We start from the raw sequence: 14,828 nt of genomic DNA, 5'->3' as shown, positions 1-14,828 counted from the left end.
GGGGTCTTTTCACGTTTTGGTAAATTGACAAAATTAAAAACAAAACTGTTTCAGATTCGCAAATTTTCGTTTTAGTTATGATATTTTCAGGAAACAGTAATACTGAACATTTAGACGATTTAAAAACCTGAAAACTATAAAGCGTTGCAACGCGAAACGATTGAATAATTTGGAGAGTTCTGTTGTTGTCGTTATATTTTGTGAAACTACGAGGATTGCTAATTTAGTATAAAATACATCATTCATTGTATGAGCACGTATGGCCGAGTGTACTAAATGGTAGACTTTTTTACTCCAAGACTCCAGGGGTGAGTGGTTCGAGCCCTGTTGAGGGTTACTTTTTTTCTTTTTTTAAAAGTTTATTCTGAATTTTTATTGGAGCTTTTTATATCCAATGTTAACATTCATCAATATAAAGCATTTAATGAAAAACTTCAATACATGCCAAAATCTGTGAAAAAGCCGCTTTAAACGTTTCAAACGCTTTATTATTTTTCCAATTTGTGTTTATGATTAGAAAACGAAGATATATTTTGTAACATAAGTCTGAAGTGTTGTTTTGCTTGTTTGAATACAATACATACATTCTTTTTGCATCTATGCATTTTTTTTAGAATTGTAATTTTGTCAAACTGTCTCATTATCAAAACAGGATTTACGACTTACTTATTTTGGCTCTTGTATTTATACACCAGCATAACGGTCACCAATACAGCCGCAAACACAACAATGGCCGCCGTCACGATTCCCACAATAACAGCAACATTGGCGTTTACTGCAAGAGAAATAATTTTACGCTATATACGCAGTATACTAACATTCAATTTTTTATCCTGACTGTGACATTTTCCATAAGGCCGATGGTTTCAAGCTGAAAAGATTAGCTTAAGGCATTACATTTTGTTTATTTAAAAAAATAAATCATTGAGACTGAGATAAACGTTTAATAAAAACTAATTTGGCAAAAACATGTGTAAACACCACGCAGGTATGAAACACATGTTAGGCTCCGGGCAAAGAAGTGAAATTAAGCTGTAGTTTTATAACTCCGCCGTTCTATTTTGTTAGGAAATAAGTGTACACTAAACTTATAAAATATAGTCAAACCAATCGTGGTGTGTTTTTTTGCTTTTATTTTAAATCAAGTTAAGTGCGTGTTTTTTTACACTTCAAATTGTACTATTTTCGTAAAGCATGCATTGAAATGGGTCAACGGTACACATTTATACGCAAATTTACTTGCAAAACAACGCATACTGTTGTAAATGGATACATGGGGTGTAATAAAAGTATTTAGCATATTGGTTCCGTTATGAACAAACAAGTACAAACAGTCAAAATAATCAAAGTCATGTAAACGTATGTCAATACCATTGTCAGTGGTGTTTTGCTGCGTAGATGCCATGTTTACAGGCGTACTTTTCGATGTTACAGCGATATTTGCCGTTATTTCTTCAGGCGTACTTACTGATGTTACAGCGTAAATGTCCGTTACTGAAATAAATATTATTTTTAACTTGATAAGAAACTATGTAGTATATTAAAACGCATATTCAACACAGATCTAATTAATCCATTATGCCTAGTGGATTCTTCCATCCTTCTAAATTGGATAAATTTATTTAATAAATTAGGGATGTCTAGTATATTTATTTCTTTATTTAGAATATTTCTAACTGAAATTCCATTAAGCAAACAGCGAAGATCCTGATGAGACGCCGCATCATGCGGCGTATCATCTGGGTCTACGCTGTTTGCCAAGGCCTTTTTTCTAGACACTAGGCATACATGGGTTAAAAGGTTTTAAGTTCAACATCCGCTGTTCAGACCGTTAATTCTACAGGCAATGACGTTTGTTTTTCTCTTTAACGATCCTATGCTTATGTTTGAATAAACAAAGTAAGTGAAACTATTGATTTGATTCGAAATAAAACCATTCGAACACGTTGTCATTATGGTTTTAGATTTAGCCGAATTGTTGCATAAATACGAATTTCTGTTGTTGTTTTTATAAAATAAAACCAACAACTCTGACATACTATATAATTAAAGTCATTTATAACTATATGAGCCGCGCTCTGTGAAAAGGGTTTTTATGCATTGCGTAAAATAACGTCCCAGATTAGCCTGTGCAGTCAGCACAGGCTTATCAGGGACGGCAATTTCCGATTTTATGATATATTTCGTTTAAAGAAAGTCTAGTTTAGGCGGAAAGTGTCGTCCCTGAATAGTTTGTACTGACTGCACAGGCGAATCTTGTACGACACTTTAAGCACATGCATTAAACCCCCTTTTCACAAAGCATGGCCCATATGCATATATTACATATTTATTCGTATTTATAAAACGTTTGTATTCTATACTTGAGCAGTCGGTTGCATTATCCGAGCCAATGCCATCAGTGGTGGTACCAGTAGGACAAGGTGTACAACTCATTTGGCCCGGCCTTTCTTGGAAGGTCCCTTTAGGACAGAACACGGCGTCCACAGTGTTGGAGTATGAGCCGGTAGGGACGGTCACTTAAAAACAAAACTTAGCATGGTAAATATACATTATATGAAATATTATGCTCAAACCCAGTAAAATGCACATGCGAGAGGTGTCGTCAAAGCTTAAAATATGCGAGTTATATATGGACGACATTTCATTAAAGCTAGAAATACTATTGCAACGCAAAGTGTCGTCTCGAGTTCCATTTAATACACAGCACCGCCTGATCCGGATAACACGGCATTAAGTTTTCACAAATAGGCTATTAAAAGTTAATGCCCCTGTCATTTATAGTCGTTGTCAAACAACATCCAAGTACATTAGAATGGTGTAAAATGTTTTTTCCCCTTGAAACACATGAACCTTGACACGAATTAGTTCAGCGATTCCCACACAAAATAAAAATAAAATTATAAAGTATGCTTAAGTATCGTGTTTTGATATATTTTATAGGATTCAAACCAAACTGTTTGTTTTTCAGACGGAAATAATGATCGTTGAATCATTCTTACCACATAAATACTGTAGGGGCACTTTTCCACTTGGACACTGTACAGATGGAGTTACAGCGACGCTTGTGTTGTAAGTAACATAGGTGATACCGCCAATTGTAAACGTGAATATTGATTCTGACTCGTTGAACAGGGTTTGTGTGGTATTTTCTAAATAGGCAACGGCAAATAGCAGACCTATAAAATCTGAAGATGGCTCTGAAATTAAGACCATATATTAGTCCGGCAGAAAATGACATATACCCGACATTGAGGTGTATAGTAAATGTTAGAGTGTTTTCGTTAGTGGACGTGTTACTGATGAAGAATCCAAATGATGCCGGGCTGGTATCATTGGGGTTCTAAGAAATCCAAGATGGCGTCCAAGATGGCCGCCGTTTTCAGCATTTTAACGTATGTGAATATATAATCATGACTTTGTCCAATATTTTGGATCGTTTAAGCCTAAAATAGAATAATTTTATAATGGCTTAATGTTTTGGAAGTGAATAAATCAAAATCAAATTCCAGATTGTACGCAAAATGGCTGCGAAATGGACGCTTATGCAAATATTTGCAGTACAAATGCCATTCGACTACATTCACTAGGACTTCATGCGATACAAACTGAACAAACTGTATTTATGAATGGCATTTTGTAAGTGAAATGTATTTACAAATTAGTTACTTCCCTTGCTTTCACAGTTATTATTTCAGTCGCATTATGTTTCAGTCAAAGAAACATATGGCTGAATGTTTCTTCAGCTCATTTAGCAAATGTAGTTTCAAAGGTAAGTAGGCATTGAGCGTTTTAAAGGACTGAACAAAGCACAGATTTCAGTAGAAATGGCACAGCACAGGTTTTGTCACTGAAACTTCTGGCCAAAATGGTTGTGTCCGTGAATCATGCGAAGCAAACTAGATTTCTTCAAGATACACTTAGCACTTAGTCATGTCATGAATACAATTTCTATAATTCGCGATTTTTTCGAGAGAAGTGGAATACAGTCAACCCAAGACAACGGTAGATTATTTGCCACTTACATATATGAAAGCTGCAGACCGAGACACGATAATGACATCTCTAAAAAAGTATTATCATCACAGTATTGTCAGAACTTCACTGTCTGTTCAGGTGATCTACAACTATATAGAATTGCAGTCAATATTATCCGGACATTCCCAAAGCAGTTTCAGGATGTCATACTACGTCTCGATGGTATGCACTTCCTGATGAGTTTTGTGGGGTCAGGGGTACGCTTATGACACATAGTAGGTTGGAAGAGCTGTCAACATTTGCTGGAGTTTCTTAAATGTGCCGGCATTACGAATAGTGACAGATGAATTGTTGCGCAAGGTATTCACTGACAATAATTTTCAGACATTTGATGATCTAGAAATGTATCTTAACAACAAAGCATCTGCCGGTCGTACATCTAAATAGTGGGTTGATTGTTTGAATAAGGCAGTATTTCTTTTGATGATGTATGTTCGAGCAGAAAGAGAATGTGATTGGCCGCTGCACTTGTCATCAGTTAAGCTCATGTAACCATACTGCTTTCCGCTTCATACCCAAACTACGCGAGATACGGTCTATATTATCTTCGGTCAATGGACAAAATGCCTGAAAGCGCACAATACAAGTTTTTAAAGGCTAAACATGTTAAGAGACATGTTCCGGGGGTATAGAATGCCATATGGAGCGAAATGCTCAAAGAAACGACTTATATGAGATATGACTATGGCAAGAAGGGAATTATAGGTTCAACACTAAAACCTGAAACTCTCAAAGTTTTGAGTTTGAGCCTGCATATTTGCAGCAGAATTGAAAAAGATCTGAGAGAAATGAGCAGTACCAATTTAGTGGACACTGATTAACAAAACAAACAAGAAAAGCGGGGGAGGATTCATGCAGATGCTAAGGATAAAACAAGTATTCAAAGAAAATGACAGAATGCACTGATCCGTTGGATCCAAGCAAGTATTCAACAGTATAGTGAACATTATTACTGGAACAATAGCACCAGCGTCTGCTAATGTTGGTCAAGCAATATATTTTGGTAAAAGCCAAATTATTGAATTTGAAAACTCATTGCCGGACAGTTGTTATAGGTCAATACCTAATAGATTGAACAAAGGTTGTGTCTAGAAAGCACATTAATGTTCAGACACCTAAGTGTATGACATCAATCTTATTTATTCAAGAGTGACTGGCTTACACGCAAGTTCTAGGGAAATTAACATTAACCATATACTAAACCATGAATATACTCCACAACATACTTCTATGTTTACTGAAACAGGGGAACACAAAATAGGAAAACCCAAATCGGTGCTGAAGAATCAATTTAAAGTAGACGTGTCTGAGCGGGACATTGAAAGCCAGATCACACGTTCGGTAAGAGATTGATCTGCTATCCTGTATGTCATTCACTGGTCTTTGGAAAGATACATGACTCTATTGACAACTTTAAGTCTTATATCAGACATCAACAAATCTGGATATATGTGATGTCTACTTAATGTTTTGACCGATACCTGGAGTTCTGCACCAAGAGCGTGGCAAAGTCAGGTAGACAATCCTATGTCTCAATGGTATACATACTTGCGGCTGACATGGCATCACACCACAGAATTTAATACAAGTTGTCACTGGGAATAAACAACAGCTGATCTCTCTTTTGTAATGCTTTATGCGCGGATAAAGAATGTCACTTCTTGTGAACTCAAACGCAATGAAATATATAAAGGTGTCATAATCAAATCGAGCTGATTAAAACACACACAAAGAAGCTGACGTTATTATGATAAGGCAAATTGTTGATGCTGTAGAAGTAGAACACATTGGCATTTATGTTGAAGCTGATGGTACAGACTTGTTTTTTGTTGTTGATACATTACTATGTTATCCTGAAACTTGCATTATTTATCACCATAGAACCACCCGTGAGAGCAAGAGGAGTTATAGGCATTCGCAAAACTGCCTAAAATCATAGAAATATCGCGACCGACTTGCTGTCTACTCACGCTTTCTCTGGATGCGACAATGTGGCTGGATATTTTGGTATCGGTAAGGGTACAGTTATTAAGATACTGAAGGCATTATCAGACTGTTAGGCGATATAACAGCTTGTATGGAAGAAGTTGTAAATGAAGAGACCAGATTTGTCTCAGTATGTTACAGAAAGCCTGATACAAAGGAAATGTCTATTACAAAACAAACTCTTTGGGCATCCAGGGTAGGCAAGTCGGGTAAGGCTGTGCCATCGCTAACAAGCTTGCCGCCAACCACGGAAGCATGTTATAATTATGTGAAACGTATTCACATACAGGCCTTTATATGCAAACACGCATTAGATACAGACCCTCCCCCTTAGCTCGGAATACATGCAAAATCCTTTTACCGATAACAGTAGCTTTAAATGTTGCTTTAGCTATATCCAATGCGCTTAAATCGATACAATGGGGCTGTACAAGTGATAACCCATGTTAAACACTTTGGTGCCCATGAAATCAAGTGCGACTACCATGTACTATCTTTTGTGCTTGTTAAAAGGTTCAGGTTGACAATGAACAATAATCAGACAAAACATACCCGTTAGATAACTTACTTTTTCGATGAGAAAGAAAAGATGGATACTTATAGCTTATTGCGTTATGTAAGTGTAAATATCAAAGACAATAAAGTAAACTGAACTAGTATTTACAATAGACAATCACCATATGCTAGACAACAACTCACAACATGAGCTAAACTAGTATACATACAAGTTTATACAATGATGTTTGAAAAATGTGACCTGATTCTGATCTTGATGAACAAAGGTTGAGTAATACATAGTATTGTGTTTAAATTTATATTTTATGTGCTTTTTGACATATATTACACCGGTGTATTTTCATAATACACATCATACCTTTGCATACTGTACACAAAGAAAATATAACTTTACTCCAATGGTCAGGATTAGGTCGATATGTTCTTGTTATACTATTCTCTGCATAAGGAATTATTGAAAGTCATTTTATCGAACACTTATTTAACACTTAATTGCTACTCAATTGTAATCTTCTTCCATATTCATTATTCTTTTGATAAAATTTGGAAACGATCTTGGTTTTAGGCGCAATCTTTGAGCAGCCATCTTGATTTCGGCAGACATTTTGGACGCCATCTTCATTTTTTTAACACACTTTTGCACTTTTTTATTTATATTGAACATGTATAACAATCTTGAAATGACATTATGAAACATAAAATAATGCATATCTATATGTTTTTATCTAATAAGACTGAAAACGGCCGCCATCTTTGACGCCATCTTGAATTTCTCAAAACCCCCAAAGATACCAGCCCGGCATCATTTGGATTTTTCATCAGTAACATGTCCCCTAATAAAAAACACTTAAACATTTACTATTCACCTCAATGTCGGGTTTAGTGAAAAATTGCCACGTTTCTGTCGGACTATATGTACATTATACTGTAACGGCAGAGTGCGAACAAAATGTTGTAATTGGATCAGTATTTAAGCTAAAACATTGTCTTCGTCTGTTCCAGGAATACTTCTAAGGTTCTCAAAACATTCAGCCTGATTTCTAAAATTGATTAAATTCGAGCGAAATCGCTGGCCTCTGGCTTTTGTTGCTCTTTTTGCACTTTTGGTCACAGATTGTGTATGAGACATGTTCGTAAACAACACGTGGATGAACGAAGTGCTTAGTTTATTCTTGTATACGACCTGGGATTCCATACACACCTCCGTGGTTATAAATAAATTGTTTCACGTTTGTAACGCTTTATAATTGTTATGTTTTCATATCATCAAACAATGCATATAATGGATATTTTAGAGCATGGTTAATTTGCAGTTTAACTGTTTCCTCGCAAATATCATACATACAACGAACATTTGCAAAAACAAATTTATTTTTTCCACTTTCGTCAATTTACCAAAACTTGAACAGGTTCCATAAAAAAATCAAACACAAGTTTGAATGCAAAAGAAAACCTGTCGTGTATGCATTATACATACAGCTAATTCGGATTAGCCCACGTCCAGCATATTCGCAGACTTTCACATATGAGTGAATATAAATGTGTGACCAACCAAAATTAAATATATCATCACATCTCATACTTCTTAATTACGTATATAATACCTAACTTAAACAGGAAACCATGTTGGGATTTGCAGATATTTACATATTGCGCGGTGCCAAACACACCGTGCGTGGTATACTTAACCAGGGTGACTTTATGGGGTTCCCCCTTTTAACTTTAATGGATGTAAACACGACAGTTGGTGATGCTTTATTTCAAACATCTTTTTAGAACAATTTTTCTGAAGAAATTCAACTAGTGCATAAAAGATAGATTTTTATTCCGCTTATGTTAATGTGAAATACATCCGACTACATCAGAATTACTTTATTTAATAAGCCTTTGTTCTTGTTCGAAATTCGATTTGTACTACACGGTTATGCTTCAGACAACGTGGAATTTTGTCACCGATTTCAAACGTATTCAAAGATTTATTCTTATACCTAAAGATATCGGCACAAACTGCAAGAAAAACTGCCTTGTATGCGCTTAAGAATTGTGCAAATGTATTTCAAAAACTTGAGCTATTTACAAAAATAAAGTTCTTAACGGTGTGATTACATTCTGTCCAGCCCGTGTGTAAACCCTTGAAAACCCCGTTGATTATGTACCCTGTTAACAAGATGCTCACCTATCGAATGACAGAAAAACTGACATGTATAATGATTGAATTGCGACAAAAGTACTTTTGATCACAAATCAACACTATTCTAAGTGGATGCAGAAATGAATTGCCAAGACTTTAGCAGAGCATACCGATGACTGGTCATCGAAAAGGAAATTAAAAACTAAAATTCAGATTTTATTAAGGGCATACCATAACAATTACAAATATACTATGTATAAACCTTTACAAAATTAACCATAGAACTCACCCTCTCCATTGATCATTCCATCAAAATTGAGACCCGATCCATCAAACAACAGGTTGGCCTGAAGTTCTATCGTTATGCCAATCGTCTGTGTGGCTCTTCGCTTCCTTGACGACTGCTCGCAGGTGGCCTGTACTTCCTGTGTACAATTACCGTTTTCCACACATTGTGCGGACTGGAGCCGTTTGTCCATTGCCTCCTTAACTATTGCCAGGTTAGCGTTGGAACACGGAACATCCGTTGAAATCGCAAATCGTCCCTTCATACTTTCTGGTGGAGTTGCCCCTTTAATGTTTTGTAAAAATTATAGAATATTTCCAAAAATAGTTTTCTTTTTTTTTAGCCCGTACGGATTATCTGTAATTTCAATTAATAAATGATGTAGATTTTTCCGTCTTAATGCCATTTTTTATGATAGAAGTAATATCAACAAATTGATTTTGAAATAATTACACACAATAACTTTTAATCATGGTTATCCGCCATTGTCCTGAGTACATTTTAAAGGAGTTTTTCGATAGCACTAAACACTATTTAAAGCTTATACTACGACATACCTCATGAAGTATAAGTCGACATATGCTAACACGTATTGTGATTAGTATACATTTCACTTACTCTCGCATTTCGGGAGTCTTGCGTGCGGATTTTCTTCCGTTTCATGGGTCCATACATAATTCGTCGCTGCACCGCACTCGTACGATTTCAGTGGAGAAGTAGCAAAGAAATGTCCTTTAAACAACAAAACACTCATTTACACAATTTCTTTCTCTTTTCTTTCTGTTGTGATGGTAATATTCATTTGTTTTGGAAAAACGATTTAATTGATTCTAGTTTCAGTTCAGTTACCACGGAAATCAGTTTTTCCACGCCTCATAAGTACATAAATGTGAAGCATTTATTGCCGTCTTAAATTCGAATGCATATCCAGCCTTTGCATGTTTATGATACACGTAGGAATGCAAATGCATGTGTTATTATCTTTACTTTTACACACAAATAGCGTGCTCAAAAGGTTTAAGCCTTTCTCTATTAATATGATAATCAGATCATAAAAGGAAGCTTGAATTCTAAAGTAACTATATTATTTATGTTATTATCATATACATGCACATATAAACTACCTGGTTGACATAGGAAAACACACGTGTGAAGTCCGTCCTTTTCAGTACAGTTTAAAGATGACCCGATAGTCTGGTATAATGATCTGCATTCTGAAAAAAATCAATAACGATATTCAACCTTCGACGTATTTGCATCTTATTATTTTAACACTTCAACGCAATGGTAGATTATTGATAACCTGTTAAATACAGGCAAAAAGCTCATGCAGAGACACCATATACTACAATATATTCAGAAAGTGACGTCACTGTAGTGCCGAAGACCTCCGAAATATTGGTTTGTCCCAAACGTGTAACTTTAATTTGTTTACAGTTGTCTAAAGTTCTATTTATTAATTGAAAGTCAGAAACATCCATTTCATCTACTGCATGCCGATTTTCTACGCTTTGCAAAAGAAAATCAAACAAAAGTCAATTTCTCCAAAAATACCAAAGAATGAGTTATGGTTCTTGTTCTCCTCTTCAAGTCTTCTATCATAATATGTATATGAAGTCCTATGTGAATACTTAAAATCGTTCAAATAATTTTTGAGATCAGATCGGCACACTATAATTACACTTTGTAAGTGAGCTCTGAGACCTGCACAAGAAGATTACAAAGAGCAATAAACCAAGAATCACAGAAAAACGAGACTCTTCACTTACATACAATGTATTCTAAAGTTCTAAGTCATTTTAACTTTAATTTGTCATGAAGTTATAGAGTGCATTATACAATTTACAACGAGCAATAACTGTAAATATTAAAGAAAAAAGTATGGTACTTTTACTCTGCACTTTCTCCCAAAGACATTTATTACTACTGTATATAGATACCTTCACTACTTGAAGATTTATGCTCCACACAAGAACCGGACAATACAAACAATTTAATACAGGGCAATAGCTTCAAAAACACTTAAAATAAAAAGACTTTCTGTTCTTGCCATGGACTTTCTATTCGTGCAATCCCCCTCCATTATTGGTCACATTTTCATTTTAATGCCATCATTTTTAGGGAGCTATTTTCCGCACAAAAAAATTGAATGAAGAGCAATAACTCTTTGAATAATGTACTCTGCACTCCCTATTCAAGGTCAATGTCATTATATGAGCTCCGCACAAGAAGCGGGACGGACTGACGGCCGGCAGGACGAAATGAGAAAAGGACGTGTAGTCGGTGGCACGGAAAGACGGATGATTCAATAACTTTATTCCTGCCGTCACGGGCATAAACATGAATGTGATTAAATATTCAACCGCAACGAAAGGCATCACTTCGCATGATCCATAATATGAGATTTAAGGTACACTCGGTTATACTGAACGCCACTTATATTTTACGTTTAACAAATTCCGATAAAAACGTTATAATAATTGTATTTTGTATTTAGTTGCATTAATATTACAACGGCTGAGACGGCAGGTGAATTTGAAAGATTTTTTAAGTTGTCAGCTTTATTTATACCAGAACATAAGTGGGGTTTCTTCCCCAAAATCTTTCACACAATCAAGTAAGTCTTTTAAATTAAATACCCCCACGACCTTTATCTTACGGGGTGTTTATTCTCAGGTGATTGGAAAAAATAAGTATGAATATAGGACGAAAATATACTTGCAAGAATCAGGTCAAAGTCAGCGAAATAGAAATGTAGTACACATTCAATATTCACGCCTACTTGGGCAAACATTGTTGGCGCATTTCTCGGACTCAGTGTCATTTCCGGAGCAAGCGTTCCCCTCCAGGTCAGGAGGGGGGTTCGTGCAGGAACGCCGGCGTGTTTTGCTACCGCCACCGCACGTCTTCGAACACTCGCTCCAAACACCCCAGTCCGACCACTGTCCATTAACTGCAATGGAAAACAAATATATATGTAGTCCGAGTGTGTTTGTATTAAATAAGAACATACAGTCGTAACAGTTATTGAAACAGCTAGCGTACATATATTTAAAGAGAAATAACTAAAATATCTAACTTGTAAAAGCTCCCTTTATATTTGTATAAATACACTCATTGTTTGAGGGTGAAAGTAACGTTTCTTACTTGCTTTGATGTTACACAATTCTCCAGAAAATCCATAAGTACATTGGCACGTGTATTTGCCTTGACCGTTCGTGCACGTTGCTCCATTTTGACATTCATTTGAGGCACAGTAATCTGGAGCAACCTCACATTGCGTCCCACTGTATCCTTGGCTGTGGTATATGGTTTGCAATTGAAAAACATTTATAAAAAAACAATCACCCATAAACAAAGAGTGTCCATAAATTATATGTATTGCTCCAGTATAAAAAGAGATGAATAGATTGCATATTGTATATTATTAATTAAAACAAAACTGGAGTATTATTTTTGAATTTTACTTACAATAAACTGGTTGCTAAACGATGCTTAATGTTAAAAGATGTACATGTATATACAAATTTTCGTGAATCATACATATGGTAATACAAATTAAGGATCTGCAAATTTATTGGTTAGATTTGTAATTTTAACTTTATTTTCTAAAGTATGCATTAAAATCATGAAACCCAAACGGTTGGACATAAACTGCACTAATAAGTATGATAGACACAAACAGCGGTTAATGATGCAAAATTATTTGAAAACTTACTGAACTTATACTTTATTCCATTACCTGCATTTGCATTCAAAGGCGTGCAGTTTATTCACACACGTATGGTTGCCACATGGGTTGTTGGAACATTCGTCGTGTGCTGGAAGTCCAAACAACGTCTTTTAACAACCAGATCAACTATCTGAATAGGACTGAATTAATGTCTGGGTTTTGGGTTCAAATGTAAACTATTCTTTTAGCTGTAGTTAAATGAAAATTGAGATGTGTTGTATTAAACACGTGTATGAATCTGTCATATAAACTCTTTACATGCTGTGACTTCTTTAAAAAAACAACAGACAATGACTATAAATTGAATGTAATTATGTCTTTCAATTAGGCGTCTATCCGAGCGGATCTTGAGATGCAAACCACTGACAAGTACAAGCAAAAACAACAGCTTTTGTATTTGTTGCGTGTTTGGCATCAGGAGATGGATTTACTTTAAGTTTGCTGATTTCAGAAAAAACAGGCTGTATATCATATATTTGCAGTTGTTGCTGCGGTTTGTGCTGTGTTTTTTTTTCAAGAAAGTTATGGCTTACAGTCGCATTTTGACGAAATCAACATCGTGTGGTTTGTGCCTTTGGAGAAGAAATCTGGGTCGTAGAGAAAGGACGTGAAAAGCAATAAACATGCGCTGGTTTCTTTCATGTCGGATATATCAGCTGCTGTCTTTATGCCCGAAAGAAGGTATGGTGAGGAAATCAGGCCGTCTGCAACATAATACTTAACGTAGATATTTGTTTAATTAAATTATCTTAAATATTAGATTATATATAAACATACATATCATATCATTATTCTGATTTCGCAAAAAAATAAATATATAATTAATAATACATATATTTGTCTTATAATTTAATTGATATGTTTTAATTGTCTAATCACATTCTTAACACTACTATTATTCACCACTTTTAAATGTAATGCCACCTGTTATAACCACGTATATCTATACCAACGAAATGTACTACTACTGTCATTCGCAATTATGTATTTTACATAATGCAATAAATTATTAGCACTCATTTGTTAATGAGCTTTGAAATTATCATTTACACACATTAAGTTATTAAGTCAACGTACCTCCGGTTACGGTAATATAATCGTTTGTTTTGATCGCGTTTGCTCTTGCCTTTGGAAAAGCTTTAGTGGACAAATGTTCTCCATTAAAATATACTGTCAGTTGTGCGCTATTGAAGGCCAAGGCAACAAAACTCCATGAATGGCTTGTCATTTTTTCTGATGAGTTTAAAATTGTCTCTCTAAAAGTAAGATATAATACACCACATTTATTAAGATGTTAACCTTTTCACGAGTTAAACTGAATATTGTTACAATTTTATTTATACCACATACGCCAAGTGTACACTAGTTTTACGTTTTACTAGCTTGAAACGATGTGCACATGCCCCCTTCATTAGAAAGCCAGCAAAAAATTCCTTAGCCACACATGTTCTATAAATAATGACGAAAACGAGCATTTGTAAAATATATACAATGTCACGACGGAGCATCAAAAGGATCATGCAAATATATACCCTGAGAATGACACGGCAATGGATGTTGAGGTATTTACAAGAATACCAAATGATTTGTCCGCGCTAGCAATGCTTAGAGCCAGCGAAGACTTTGTATACACCCAGTACACTAATGTTGCTTCGGTCACATCACTGTCAAACGTAATCCCCAAATGGCTTTCTTCTGTTATTTTGATGTCGTATGCTTTAAATGAGAAATAATCAAATGTAGATTGTATTTCAATACAAAATCTTAACAAGATTTGCTTTACTTCATGCATTGGATATAATTTACAAATTGATAACGTACGCAACTGATTCAAACACAATTATCATGACATTAAACTTATGTGGTACCTCCACAATCTGAAATACTTGTTGCTCCTTCTTTAAACGTTCTTAAACCGGACGGGCATCTGGCGCAGTGTGTGCTGTGATAGTCGAACTGGTACCTGGAGATCGGGCACTTGGCACATGGCTGCAGACCCGTTGATGAAAACGTGCCTGGCGTGCACCTTTCTAATGTATGTCACAAAAAAATCGCATAACGCGTTAAGTACATGTAAAGCGAGTATTGTCTCCCATCTCCGCCCTTTCAAAACGTGTTCGTTGTTGTACCATTCGAAA

The 14,828-nt window shown here is 35.4% G+C and overlaps 1 protein-coding gene across 1 annotated transcript; it reads right to left on the bottom strand.

Moving 5' to 3' along the window:
• Nucleotides 1–2,398: 2,398 nt before the first annotated feature.
• LOC127849176 (fibropellin-1-like) lies at nt 2,399–14,677 on the bottom strand. The gene is made up of 9 exons (XM_052381896.1): nt 14,654–14,677; nt 12,700–12,797; nt 12,105–12,256; nt 11,740–11,910; nt 10,082–10,171; nt 9,576–9,689; nt 8,961–9,242; nt 3,014–3,200; nt 2,399–2,462 (listed from the first exon to the last, which is right to left on the bottom strand). Exons 1-9 carry the CDS (start codon nt 14,675–14,677, stop codon nt 2,399–2,401), a joined length of 1,182 nt encoding a protein of 393 aa, XP_052237856.1.
• Nucleotides 14,678–14,828: the final 151 nt, after the last annotated feature.

Source organism: Dreissena polymorpha, chromosome 10, assembly GCF_020536995.1.
Source record: "Dreissena polymorpha isolate Duluth1 chromosome 10, UMN_Dpol_1.0, whole genome shotgun sequence".
NCBI classification, from domain to species: domain Eukaryota; kingdom Metazoa; phylum Mollusca; class Bivalvia; order Myida; family Dreissenidae; genus Dreissena; species Dreissena polymorpha.
The sequence above is the reverse complement of the archived record's forward strand: the minus strand, read 5'-3'. Positions and strand labels throughout refer to the sequence as shown.

Coding starts and splice junctions, on each gene's coding strand:
- LOC127849176 (XM_052381896.1), bottom strand. CDS start 14,677: ATGTGCCAAGTGCCCGATCTCCAG. Junction 12,798..14,653: donor GCCAAGTGCCCGATCTCCAG/GTACCAGTTCGA, acceptor GGTTGTTAAAAG/ACGTTGTTTGGACTTCCAGC. Junction 9,243..9,575: donor AAGACTCCCGAAATGCGAGA/GTAAGTGAAATG, acceptor AAAACATTAAAG/GGGCAACTCCACCAGAAAGT.